The sequence below is a fragment of the Excalfactoria chinensis genome, chromosome 5, assembly GCF_039878825.1.
Source record: "Excalfactoria chinensis isolate bCotChi1 chromosome 5, bCotChi1.hap2, whole genome shotgun sequence".
Classification (NCBI taxonomy): domain Eukaryota; kingdom Metazoa; phylum Chordata; class Aves; order Galliformes; family Phasianidae; genus Excalfactoria; species Excalfactoria chinensis.
Window position 1 is genome coordinate 34,467,373 of NC_092829.1, and position 14,312 is coordinate 34,481,684.

The 14,312-nt window shown below is 41.1% G+C and overlaps 1 protein-coding gene across 2 annotated transcripts in view; it reads right to left on the reverse strand.

Annotated features, from left to right (window-relative positions):
- The window catches only part of AMBRA1 (autophagy and beclin 1 regulator 1), a 123,592-nt gene that overhangs the window by 40,517 nt on the left and 68,763 nt on the right, over window positions 1-14,312 (reverse strand). For both annotated transcript variants that reach the window (XM_072338664.1, XM_072338663.1), the window contains exons 12-13: window positions 7,316-7,426; window positions 426-614 (exon numbers count right to left, since the gene is read on the reverse strand). In XM_072338664.1, coding sequence (XP_072194765.1) covers window positions 426-614; window positions 7,316-7,426 — 300 coding nt within the window. The remainder of the gene's footprint in view (window positions 1-425; window positions 615-7,315; window positions 7,427-14,312) is intronic.

A 14,312-nucleotide genomic window follows, 5' to 3' on the forward strand; every position in this document is an offset into this window, starting at 1 on the left:
GACATCCCTCCTGACATCATTCACACAGTTTCCACATTCTCTTCTAGCATTTCAATAACATAAAGCATACAAGCTCGTTCTTCTAAGAGGCAGAAAAGAACAAGGAGTCCTCCACGAGTATAAATTTTGTGAAGACACTTTACTGCTGCAAGTATCCTCCCCCCCCTAAGACAGTGAAGTTCTTCAAAGAATAAAAAACTGCCTTATAGCAGCTCCCCACTACCAGCACCTTGAGTATCCAGACAGCATCACAAACTTCCTCCCAGCAATGCTAGGTTTGTGGCTAGTGGGATGGCCAATATTGTATTTCTTGTTACTACAGTAGACAGGCACTGACATTCAGACTATTGTGTTTCTCATGGAAGGCTGCGTTCTGAGGTAACATCCCACATCCCCACCCACCCTGATTTCTTGCTGCATCTTACCAAATCGTTTTGTATAAAGCATCTCGCCCAAGTTATGGGGTGCCAGAGAATACACAGCCAATATTCCTTCATCAGGGAAGCCTCGCTGGCTGCTGGGAATGAAAGCTGCCAGTAGCTGCCCATCTGCAGATATATCACAGCTAGCATCATTGTAAATCTTGCAGTTTTGAACAAGCACGTTGACAGATGCTGAAGAAAGAAAGGGACAGTGATTAAAACATTCAGGCTCAACAGAACAAAGTAAGATTCAAACCTGATGCAGGAGTCAGGACACTAAAAGTACGAGGCATTCAAGACATTTAGCGTCTTCCAAAGGTTTATGAAATATTAATACTCTGACTAATGTAACATTTGCTCCAAAACAGAGATAAGACACCACAATGAACCCAGAGAATGAAATCCACTCGCCTGGAGCCTTCAGCCAAGAAACAGCAATGACTGCATTTTATCAAATCCCTCCTTTCTTGAGTACAACACTACCCTTTGCAAAGGACAGCATAGTTTAAACAAGTCCCAAATTGTGACTCTTTGACATACTCCAGCAGTGGTAACATTAGAAACAGTGCACCTTAATTTATTTCCCCTTTTCATACAGAAACCCTAAGTTCCACCTTCCCATATTGCCAATAAACAGAAGGTAAATGAAAAATTCTTCCCCGTAGATACAGACATTCCTTTCTGACAGCTGTTTTTTTACACCAATTTTGGATAAAGGAAACAAGATAGGAAAGAGAACTCTCTAGCCAGTCCACCATTTAATTACTTCAGTATGAGACATTTGTGCAATCAATGAATTAGCTGTTAAACAGGCAAGGTAGTGAACAGCACCTCAGAAAACTAAAGTTTTACTTTAATCTCTGCCAGTGAGCTACTGAGTGACCTCGTACAGACCTTTCCCTTCTGTGCCTTGCATTTACAGCCTACATGGTCTTTGGGCAACTGAATCTTACCACACATCCGTGCCATACCTAGAGTAACAAAGTTCCATGGCTTTTAGTATTATCTCTTCACCAACAGATTACTATATTCACTTCCTCAGCTTAACCAAAAAGCACTTCATTTTCTTGACTGGAGCCGCTGTAATTATTGCAGGAGATACGGAGCTGAAACAGCCACTTGCAGCAGCAGGAAACAAAGTCATGGTGGGGTGTGAGCCAGAACTGATCCCTCTTTGCTGATTAAAAATGTTTGCTGAACTTAATCTTTACTTTTTTTTCTGGTCTTGAAGTCATTCCTTTTTGGAACCACTTACCTGCATGGTTGAGTATCAGCTTCTACTGCTCCATTTCCATTTAAAAAATTTCAATGAAAAAACACATGAGGATAAGAAACGGGCTATTTAATTACATTCTGTACTAAACCACCTACACCTGTACTCTTAAATTTACTCAGCTTTTTTTTTTTTCCCTCAGTTTCGAAGCTGCTAAAAACAGTAATTTTCAGCCTAATATAAACAGAAAGGTGCTGAACAGGAAAGGTAAATAACGTAGTCACTGCCAGTGCTGAAATAACCAAAAATACACTTGGTCCTTTAAAGAACAGACAGTCCAAAATATGACAAAATTCCGGAGTGATCAGTCTAAAGCTAGCTGAAGAGAAAGAGCACAGAATAAAGGGCTGCACTACCTCATTTGAAAATGGCAGAATTAAAATGTGCCTTCCAAGTCCCCCCCTTCAGGCTTCACTGAAACACTCCTCTATCACAAGAGGAGATGGGCATCAACACAAGAACTACAGTACATATGCAATGAACTAGCTACAGGATACATGGCAATTCACTGTTGTAATTTCCATCAAATTGGGAGGATTCCCGCAGAGTTCTTCAGCGACTCATTTCAAAACCTACCCTATTTATTACCTTTTTCAATCAGCTAGACACAAAGGGTGCAGCTGGTTGATGAATTCTTTGACAAAGTTGGTTAACTTCATCAACAGAGCATGATTGGCTCACAAATGGAAAACTGAACTATACAGAAGCATAAAAGAAGGGAAATGCAAGAATTCTGGAGTCTGATAACGTTTTTAAAATTCTGCTTTACCTCGCATCTCATCAGTTGGAAACAGGATCAACTTTGGTGATCATAGCAATGACTGAGGCACCCACTTGGCATGACAGTGAAAGAGATGGCAGTCCTGAGCTATAATGGGGAGCATGCTCACCATGGAAATGTCAGTGCTACCATACCAGCCTCTGCTGAGAGCACGTGCAGAACAATGAGCACAGTTTTAGCCAGCCATGCTCCAAAAAGATTAAGCCCTAAATGGTACCAAGTCCAGCAAATAGTTAAAAGATAATGGGAAAATACGGCACTTATTTTATGGTTTAAAAAAAATAATAATCATGGAGAGGAAATAGAATTGCATTTACGAAAAAGCTCCAAAAACCGAAGTGCCAGAGAACATTAGTTACAATTACCTTCAAAACTAACACTGACAGGTGAGAGTAAGTGCGTAAAAAAAAAACCATTACGTTTAGAAATTAGATTTATTTCTTTTAAAATCAGAATTGCAAGATTCTATAATGGTTTTTCAACCAGAGTGGAAGGGGAAAGAATTTAACTAACTTGAAGATAGAATAAGAGGAAATAAAGGATGTGTTTGCAGGGAACTAGACACTGGTTAGGAGGGTCTTTTCTCACTCAACTCTCTGGAGTTTTATTCTAATCCGCTGTAACCTAAAAAATATTTTGGGTTTTTTTTGTTTGTTTTCCTTTTTTTTTTTTTTTTTTTTTTTTTTTTTCCCTTTACTCCTTTAGCACAGCATGCAAAACAGAGTTCTGGTGAGACTTTCACAGTGATGTCCAACATGACTGTGTGTCTCGTTCTTTTTAAGGCTTAATGCATATGCTGAATGGCTCTTAGAAAAACAGATTGTGAGCTCCTCTGCCAGAAGTGAACTATCTTTCCCCCTCAAAGTTTGCCTGGAACATAAAACGTCACAGATGCAAGTCACACAGAAGAAGAGTGCCCTTTATTTCAGACTTGCAAGATCTCATTCACACTGGCATCACAGTTGTTTGGTCTTCTGTAACTTGCAAAGGATGGAAGACTCAGGTGGCACAAACACCCAGGACCAAAGGCACCTACTGTGTCAGCAGAAAAACCTCAAGGAACAGCATCTAAGAGATTCCTAAGTCAGGGAGATGATCAGGATGCCTATGCATTCGACTATTTGACTTCTTTGAGCTGAAGTTCCATCTATTAAAATGAAGTCAAAATAGAAGGTTTTAGGGGGAAAAAACTGCTATTTTTGGAAAACCATTTGCAATAAGGCTGCCCTTTCATCTTGTTTTCTTTTGTTGTTTATGCAACCACAGAGCTGACAGAATAGATCAAAAGCAACATCAGAGAACAAATTAATCAAGCTCTTGTGCCAAAACGGAGTGCTCACACCTACAGCATAATCCCACCTGAAGCTAGAGAAGGCCTGGAAATACCAGCATGACAGCACTGTTTGCCAAAGATAACCCAGGATACAGTGTTGGGAACAGGTTCTCCTTACCACCCCTAAAGATGCTGCTGAGGAACTTCCTGTGCTTCAGTTTGTGTCTGTTTCCCCCTGTCTTATCTCCGTGCACAACTGAAGAGTTTGGCCTCGTCCCTCTGCTTCCTGCACCTTAGATATTTAAAGACATTGATCAGATTCCCTCTCAGTTTTCTTTTCTCAAGGGTGAACAGACCCAAGCTGCTCAGCCTTTCAAGACCTATGTACACTTGCTGGGTTTGGCATCAGTGAGGTCCCTGCCTCCAGAGCCAAGGCTTGTGAATAGCCAAAGGTCAGGCCAGGCCTGCACTAAGCACACTGCTGTCACAGGGCTGCACTAAGCACACCGCTGTCACTTCACATTTCAGTGAAAAGCATCCCATTTCCAAACTACCTTCTCTTTGTTTAATTGTAACAGGAAGAAGAGCTGCTCTGAGGTGGAGGTTGGCCACGGAGATGTTTCTCTGATGGGAAGTGGAGCTGGCAGGCAATCTCAATTTTCAGCTGCATCATTTCATCTGCCTTAACTCCCAAAACACTTGTGTCTCAAGTCTGTCCCAGGAAGTGCAACAGCACCCTCTCTGTAAGCAGACTCTCACACATCATCATCTCTGATTTACAGAAAACAATGGAAAAAAGGAGCTATTGAGGTCAGATGCTTTACTTGGAAAATTGTTTGTACCCAAGGTCACAGACAGTCTGAAAAAATCTCCACTGCACTGTTATACTCTTAACTTTGCAGTATCTCGATTAACTTGTGCATCTGCATCAACATTTTTGCTAAGTGGCACAAGCAGACCATTGAGATAAAGCTTCTTTGAAGAGACACGCTTACTATATAAAATGGCCTGGAGTTTAAAAACAGATCATCAGCAGCACTACCATCAGGTTATGAAGGGAAGGATTAGTAGCCCTAGGCGACATTAACAACTTTCTGGTTTGGCAAACTTGCAGCTTCCTTTTTTCTGTGACTCTGGAAGCGTGGTAAATGGCTGTCTTAGGATTAATCCAGCTGTTCCACGTTCATATGTCCCTACTTGACTGTGGCAAAGGGAGATACAGCTAACAAATCTAGAAAAGCCAGACTTGGGCTGAGTATGTAAGAACAAAGAAGCAGAGTAAAACCAAACATTTCCAAATGGTAGTAAGTCAAGAAAGACAATCAAGTACAGCCTAGAGAAATAAAAAGCTCAGGGAAGACCTGATTGCAGCCTTTCAGGAAATAAAGGGGACTGTATGAAGGAAGAAGACAGATAATTCAGGAGAGTCTGCCATGACAGGACAAGGGGAAATGGCTTCAAACTGTAAGAGGAGAGATTTAGATTGGATATAAGGAAGAAGTGGTGGTTTTTTTTGTTTGCTTTTGTTTTGTTTTGTTTTTTTTTACAATAAGGGTGGTGAGACACTGGAACAGGTAGCCTTGAGAGGGGGTGGATGCCCCGTCCCCGGAGACATTCAAGGTCAGGCTGGACAGGGCTCTGAGCACCCTGATCTGGCTGTAGGTGTCCCTGCTCATTGCAGGGGAATTGGACCAGATGGATTTTAAAGGTCCCTTCCAACTCAAACAATTCTACAATTTTAAGTACTACAAAGCATAAAGTGTGGATTCAGAAAGGATGGAGATGGCCCGCAAGAAGGGCACAACGACAAAGGAAGCCTTAGCCCAATATCCAGCTCATTGGAAATGAATTCAGAATGGAAGCTTTTTGGCAGAGGAGAGGGAGAAGATAAATATCGTTGCCTTAAACAGCAGATGGTCTTTATTTTCCACAGAATTCTATAAATTATAAACATCTTGAGACTTTTTTCCCTTCAAAAAAATAAAACAGCAGCCTGCTCCTGAACAGTTAGATGGGGCCAGAAAAGCCACTGGCAGCTGTACCACTCTTCAAATACTTTACAAGCTTAAAGAAGAGTATACAAGAATCCAAGTAGCAAGATGCTTCCCTCTCTTCTCTTCCTCATCATTTCAGAATGGATCATGGAAAGTATTGCTACCACATGGCAAAACTTCACCTTGTATGTTGATCCCTTACATTATTACTACAAAGTTTGAAACTTAACAGGATATATCATAGCACTGACAAATTTGCGTTCAGTGAAATACTCTACTTTCAAGATGACACTGCCTCTTCCTTCCCATGACAGAATGCTTATCAGACAAAATACAAAGCATCTTTCCCCTTCTCAACATCAAGCATCACCATCTAAAGGCAGGGCTTTTATTTCTCACCAGACTATAAATGCCACACCACCACATTCTATAAAAACAGAAAGATTATGACACAGGCACCAGGTACCTTGTCTGTGTGAATGACACAGTAAGAAACAGCTTCTTTAACAGCATGGGCTATTGCTGGCCTTTTCCTAGATACTTTCTGCAAACAGAATCCCTGTTACCTCTGAAAAGAAGTCAAGTAGTTAAATTTAAAATATGCACAGAGATGGTCTAAGTTAAAAATCACTGCACAAACATTCCTATCTCCGTATCAGGCTGCCACAGATATTCCAGCAGCTGTGCAGCAACCTATATCAGGATTCCGTTGCAGATTAAAAATAGCCTTCTAGCCAAGTTAGTTCTAATCCACCAAAAAGTCATTCCTTGATCAGCTGATCACAAGCATCAATATTCTTGAATCTGCATAACAGAATCTCTTCCAATGCAAGAGCTAGCTTATGCCAGCACAGAATGCATGTAAAATTAGGGTTTAACTCAATAAATGGAATAAGAAGGGAAAACAAAAAACAAACCCACAGCAAAACAACAACAAAACAATAAATAAAAAACCACAAACCAGTAATACTGTTTATCCTTGACCCAGAAGTGGCTTCCACCTGAAATGTGGGACAAATCCCTGCTTTGGCAAATGGCTAGAAGCTACACCTACTTCCCTCATCTTGCATCACTGTGGTAAGCAACAGACCAGGATTCTGATTACTGAAACACATTGCAGCATTTTAACCCACAGTAATGCCAGTAACATGAAACATCCAGTCCCAGTTTATTAGTAGCTTCTAATGCACAAATATAAAGATAGCATGCCAGCCATCCCTCTATAAACTTGTTGGTAGAAGAATGAGGGGATTGGATACAGATTTTCCTTTTTTTTTTTTTTTTTTTTTAAGCAAGGATTATATATTCTCATGAGGTTACTCACATACAGCCCCAGTTACACAAGGATTTGCTGATAGCAAGAACACACAAGCTAGACAGAGCAGTAACAGCTCTGAATGCATTTTGTCATTGTCAGCTTTCCCAAAAGGCTAAGCATTTTACAGTTCCCACTGCAACAAGGCAATCAAATAAACCCCTGCAGCATATAAATACCTTCCAAAGATCATAGTGCTTATGGTACCTCCAGATGGACTTAAAAGAGAGTATGTACTGGTGTCCTTTCTAGCTTACCATTACTGATTTCTGGCAGGTCAAACTTCGTGAAGTCCCACCACTGGAGCCGGTAGGTTGTGTTGGCAATGTTGCTGGCCACAGCTGACTGTCCATCTCCAATCACAGCACCTACAGGAAAGGGAGAAAAATAATCATCTCCAAAAGATAATTATAATTAGTCTCCAAAAGATCATCCAGAAAAAAAACTGCAGTGACTAAACAAAGAGCTTTCTAAAATCAAACACAAAGTTCAAGATTCTTAAAGAAGCCTTATTTACAGAAATGGCAACATCACCTAAATAAGCCACAGAAAACAGGAAATTAATAAGAAAGAACCTCTCTGCAACATATTTCTGAAAGAAAAGAAGGCTGATAAGCAATAATATTTGCACAGGTTCACAAGGTAGAAATCTCAATCAGGTTCATTCAGTCCAAGCTTATTCAATGTTAGTGAAGATGTATTTTCACAGGCACCAAATTTTCTAGTACAGTTATGAAGGCAATAATGTTGCCCTGTCAAATCACACACATTTGAGGACATATTCCTCACTACCCCTAAACTCCACATAGAAAGATTCAGGCTGCCTACAACATACACCACACTGTAAGGATGAGAAGCAATTCTATCTGAAATGACAGTGAAAGGAGAGCCCACTACAGAACCCAATCCTACACTCCTGAAGCAGGAACTCCTTTTTGGAGTCTCTGAGACAGAGGAATACCACAAATACAGACTGTGGACTTTGGTAATACATACACGCAGAGAAAACAAAGAAACTCTGTATATTGCTTGTACTTTCACAGGCAGAAGATGAGTTAGTTCTGTCTGGTAAGGAGGACCTCAGAGCTGGCCTCAGGGTTTTCCAACCTTTACTGCTCTGCTGACCTATCCCTGGCAGGGGCTGTGCTGGATGCAGCCCCTTGTAGCCACCCTAGGATTTGGGCAACAGCCCAAAGCACACAGCTGAGTGTAATATTTCAGTAACTAGCACAAAGAGCCTAATTCTCCAGGCAGAAAGGAACTTTTTGCTGGCAACTTAAGTAGGTATACATGTAAAAGCTCAGAGGCATTAAATGCAATCCTTATGGCAACAAATGGAAAAAGGAAACAGTTCTCCCATTGCAGTACTACAGTCAAAAATCTGCTATTTCTAGTCTCTAAGACCTTCAATTGCATGTACAAACACATCCTAGCACTCAAAAATGCTCAAGCTATGAGAACTGGATAAGGGAGAACAAAACAAGATCACCTCCATGTACACATGAGGAAAACCACAGCATTTCCACTGTCTGATGGGAAGTGTACAGTGACTTCACTCTCCCACAGGACAGTTACCACAGCAGCACCGGTGGAAGAACACCTGGCCAGCTCAGCCTCTGCTTCTGCCCATCAGATGCTCACCTATTGCTGGGAGGGCAGAAGCAATGATGTTTCCTTTACTCTCACATGTGCCCAAACCCTTGTTCTCCATACTCCCCCAAACAAAGGGCTCCCCTAAACAAAAGATAGGCACTGGAAAACGCAGACAATGCATTAATGAAATTACATTTTGCAACCAGAAGTGGTTGAAGGACAATTAAATTTTGTGTTCCTTTGTCTTCAAGTCTCCTTGTTACAAGCTCGTGGCTGGTACACAAGGGCACCCCTTGTTGAGTTGCTTCCAACCACCAGAGGGAGAACAAAAAAACTAGTTCTATGCAAATTTTGAGCAGTAGCACCTGCTGCACTGAAACTGTACCTAGCATGACCAAAGGGTAATGACTGCCTCAACAGGCTGGGTCAGGCCAGGAAACGCTCTGTGATGGCAGGCTACAACAGCACTATTCAGGGCACATAATTCCAGAATACTTCTTGTTGCAGAACAGAATCACAAGGTCATCACCTGTTTTGCAATGACAACAAACTCTGTTGACACAGCCAATAACATACGAGATGGAGAGTAACATACGCTAGCAGAACAATCTTACACTACCTCTGCATCACAGAAGCCTAGCAACATCACCCACTGCTCCACAAACAGCAAATTCATCTGGCTTATACTACTGTTGCATCTATGGCTACAAGCACCATCCAAAGAGCTACTGGTAAATGTTCTTGATTTTTTCTCCTGTAGATATTCTGGTCCTGTTTTCCTTCTCCCTGGAACCTTCAGGAGAGTTATGGTTGAACCTCTCATCTCCTTGTATTTCCTAAGGTACTTAAGTCCTACACAGCTCCTGTCCATCTACAGGACAGCCTTGCACAAATTCCAGTCAGCAAAATCCAAGTAATGCTAGTGCCACAGGTAACAAATGTCTTCAGCAAAAAGAGGATCTTGAGGGAACGAGGTCCACAGTGTAAAAAGTGTATGTTCAGAAAGATTTGGTCAGTTTCTCAAAGAATCCAAACAAGTGGGCCTTACACTAATGGCAGTTCCATGATCTACCTGTTTTGAGTAAGTAATTACCTCCACTTACACTAATCGTGTATTTGAAAACCATAATTATTAAATTGTATCTAGTTACATACAACAAAAGGGAATAACATTTCTATGGTTTCACAAACCCTGCCAGAAGCCTCCCACATGCACTGCCCTACAGTAGAGACAATTAAAGGCACGAAAACATTTGAGACATTTAATTTAGGAAAGAAAATAATCCCCAGTACACAACTATGCTGTCCTAACCTTTTGTGTTTGATTTCTCTGTTGGTTGGTAGGAGAGACTTGAGAACATGGGAAAAAAAAAATTAACAGGGATGTTAAATCATCAGTGTTATAGAGTTTGTATTCGCTGTGCAGCTCAAGGACTCTTCTCAGCTGCTTCACCTCAACTGGGTTTCAGCCTGAGTAAGAACATAAGAAAGTGCTGATGCCTCTTATGTCCTAGTGTAACTTGAAGCAAAACCCACAGTTCAGCTACTTAAATCTGGGTGGCAGCAGATCAGCTCTCAGAAGCAACAGTTCTCACCAAGCACTTGACAGTCTGTCCTGATCCCTGGATCTTGTATTGTTTGATGGAATCACAAGTGACTGCAATGGGTACCCGAGGGTCTCAGGCTTGTCATTGCCATGAACAGAACGACCTTTTTCTGCAGAGGAGATGTAGATTTCAAAATGCTGAAATCCAAAGTGAAGGCCAATTGAAATGCAGTGAATGTAGGTTTGATTGGCAGCTTTCCTGCGTATGTCTATCACGGCATAATAAACACTGGATGATAGCAGAAATGAAGATAAATGCTTTCAGCAGCCCCCCTTCTCCCCCCACCGCCCTGATCTCCACCCACCCCCACTCAGCACATGACAGGAGAGTTTAAAGAGTGGGGGAAAAATGTCTTAACAAAGGCTTAGGAAGAAGAAAAAACACCACCTATTCTTATAGGCCACCTACACGTGCCACTTATTTATCCATCAGTCTCAATCCTTTCAGAGGGTCCAACTCATTTGCCATGTGGAGAAGTGAACCTTTGTCAGTAGTCAGCTATTGCTCATTTATGAATCAAGCCACACCAGCTCATGTCAGAGTTTAGACTGAAAGAGAAAAAACGGGCTGCAAAATCACTTTACAAGGTATTTCTGAAGTGGTGAAGAGTAGGATACTTTGAGACTACTGCTATCAGACTCTCAGTGGATGAGCTAATACTCAAGGTACATAGCCTTTGGTTTCAAGAATGCAGACCATCTACATGTGATAAAAATTTCACTGCCATGAACTTAACAGAAAGTAGAGTTTAACCTCTTTTTTTTTTTTTTTTTTTAATACTTTTCTTCCCCTCCCCTTCCCCCCAACTAGATCATTTCCCCAAGTTTTTATTGTCTGGCAGATTCCTTCATAGTCAAGTAAAATTTATTAAGATGCCTAAAGATAAGGCAGATGCCTTTGAGGAAGTTGGAAAAGTCCCTGAGCTAATTTGTGACTCAATTTGAGAAAGTGATTAGGCCCTGGTATAAAATTCCCCCTAGATCAGTACTTGTATCTTTAAGCATGAGTACCTTTGAAAAGTAATTACCTCTTTATGTGCCCATTTGTAACTGTAGCTAATGATACTGAGGTTATTCAAGGCTTGCAGAATGGATCTATCACAGATGGTGAGTTTTACTTATGCAAATCCTGAGTTTACTACTACCCAGTCTCCAGCAAGCCCAAAACACAGGACCAGTTTATTTGATAAACCAAGAATAGAGCTCTTTGCTGCAAGAGTGCGTCAGACTCCCTCAACCAATCTGGAAACAAATTGAAGCCAGATGAAACGTGACTATCGATCACCACATCCTAGTCAATTAGTTGGGGCTGTAACAGCTTCTTGCACATCTCCATGTCTGAAGCATTCCACAGGGCAGCCTGGCTTTGGGGACAGTAACAACATGCAATCCTGAATACGTTTTTGACAAGTCACAGCAAATCTGTATTCCAGACTACTAGAGACACTGCCTTGGGAAGTGGCAGATGTAACTACCTACAACTGGACTAACACTGTCATGCATAACAATATGCATAGCAACCTGGTATTTTTAAGGATCAATTTTGGTAAGTAGCCATTTGAAGAGACCATTTTTTCCAATTTCCCAGCATGGTTTAAATAGCAAATAGGCAAAATTATATGAATGGATGCACAAAAACATTGCTAAGTGTAGTATAATGATGTGAACTGAGAAAGCCCCAGAGAGATCTATGCTCTCTGAAAGCTGAACCCTTCAAAAGGCTATTGTTTTTCCTTTACCCCAGACGTACAAAATAAGAAGGAATGCAATTCCCCATTCATGTTCATTCCCATTGCAAAATTTCCTTTAACAGGGGCAACACTTAGCATGCCAAGTTCCACAGCCTTAGCAGAGATGGGAATTTAAGTAGGCCTCAGCTGCAGGTAGCAAAGATGAATACCCTAATAGGAGCTCAGTGAGTGCCCGAGGGCTTCATTCGCATCGTGAATAATGCAAACATGACATGCGAAAGGGAATTTTCCTGCTACAAGTTTCAGACCTCAAAAATAAATGAGTTTATTTTCAAGAACATAAACAAGAAACTAACAAATGCCCTGCCCAAAGCCTCCATCCCCAGTACACTCCTGATGGCTCCTCGACATCCTGATATTAGAGACATTCCTCTGTCTGATGTAACAACTGAAATAGAAATGCACAAGGGAGACATCTGCCTTTGATGGTGGGGTCTAGCTGTCCCTCTGGGAGACTAGCAGAGGTGAAGGTCCTTTTCAGATGCATTCCCCTCTTGTCCAAATTGTTTGCACTTCACCAATTAAGCAGGTAATTTCCTCCTCAGGAAAGAGAATTCCTGCTTCTCTCCTGTTGTTCACCCCACAGAGATGTCCCTGCTCATGCCAACACGATTCCCTAGGAAACTGGAAAACCAACTATGAAAGAAAACAGCAAGATTCCAGGACCAGCAAGAGTTCAGTCAGCAATATTCACACAGAACTTCTCAGATGAGGAAAAGCACTACCCTCTCATGGCTCACAAATAGGTTACCTTATTATATATAGTATATATATTATATCTTATTATTACCTTATTATAGCCTCTGAACATAAACACAGAACCAAGCAAACATCACTGCTTAGGAAGTACTCATCCCACTCAGAGTGACCAGTAAGGAATAAGTAGTTACCGCTAAAGGCTTTTTGTTTTTTTTTTTTATATGTGAGGTTCATAGTCTCTTGCCATCAAAAAAAAAACTAGGTAATGAGGAATACCAACTGAACTGTGGGCATATCAGAGTGTTGAACTCAAGCCTCGGCTCAGTGATGAGCAGGAAGCAAGATGATTGCTCAATTGCTGTTGGGAAGGGGAAGAGATGAACAACCCAGTGACCCTAACTTTGTCAACTGAAGTCAAAGTAATAGTTGCATCTTGTTAATGATATGTAATTATTTAGCTTGTGCAGATTTATTGCTATAGAGGATACAAAATTTGCACAGTTTAAAATTTGTTCTTACAGGGTAGTTAGTACAATCATCAAATGTTGCTTGCAAGTCTCAGCGTTGTTTATATTCACACAACTCAAATGAAGCTTCTAAGTGCAATTTTTTTCCTTCTTAGAAAACTTAGAAAGCAAAGACCAAACGGGCTCAGGTGTTCCTCTTTCTCATTTGTCATTTCTGAACCTTCTAGACACCATAGCGAAGAATATCTATGGAGAAGTTCCACTTTGCGAGTTACTTTACACTATTTAGTAGCACACGTGAAAATGCATTTTAAACAGCAAAACCCTTTTCCTTACTGAGTACCAGGTGACATCTGGAATTCTGATTCTGCATACCATTTCTAAAGACAGAGAGGTGTCCCACGAGGCACGCAGGTAGAAATAAATGTTACAAGGCTAGAGAGTCAATTGAAATCTTCCTGCTAATGGAGATCATTAGAAGAGCTTGACAGGAGAAGGTTATGGAAACAGAAACTAACATCTGTTACTGTTTGACAGACAGTGGTCACAAGTTGCTTAAGAAGTGGGTGGGCAAGCAAGCTTTCCTTTCAGTCCATTCATGTCCCTGGCTGGGAATAGAACTCAAGGCACGAGTCCTCCAATCAGCAAGCTGCCAGAGCCATTAAAAGAAGCATCTGTAGATACTGTTGCTTGTTTTGGGACCCGTTTCTTTATTTCCATGTGACAGCAGCGTGTGTCAAAAGCATGCCTCATATTACCATATGATTCAAGCAGTAAAACATGTTTCCTACAGCACAGGCTTTTAGGGAAAATATTCAAGCACTAAAAATACATTCCAATCTGCACTGCATTTCATCTAATGTTTTGTTTCAAGCATGTCTGCGTATTTCAGCCATTTAGATGATTTTGTTTGTAGCAGAAAGAAGTTCTAAGAAAAAGCACCGAGTAAAGGGCTGGAGGAAGGAGTTTACAATTCCAGATGAAGGTGGTATGAAAAGGCACAAGAGAGCTGAACTTTGTAGTCTACAAAGAAGTGTGTATTTTCTTCTTTCACCTCTGTCTGAAACTACATATGAGGGTACGTTCACAGCTCTCCTTCCTTTCCAGCTTCACAAAACAGTAGGTGACTCTGCAAGCC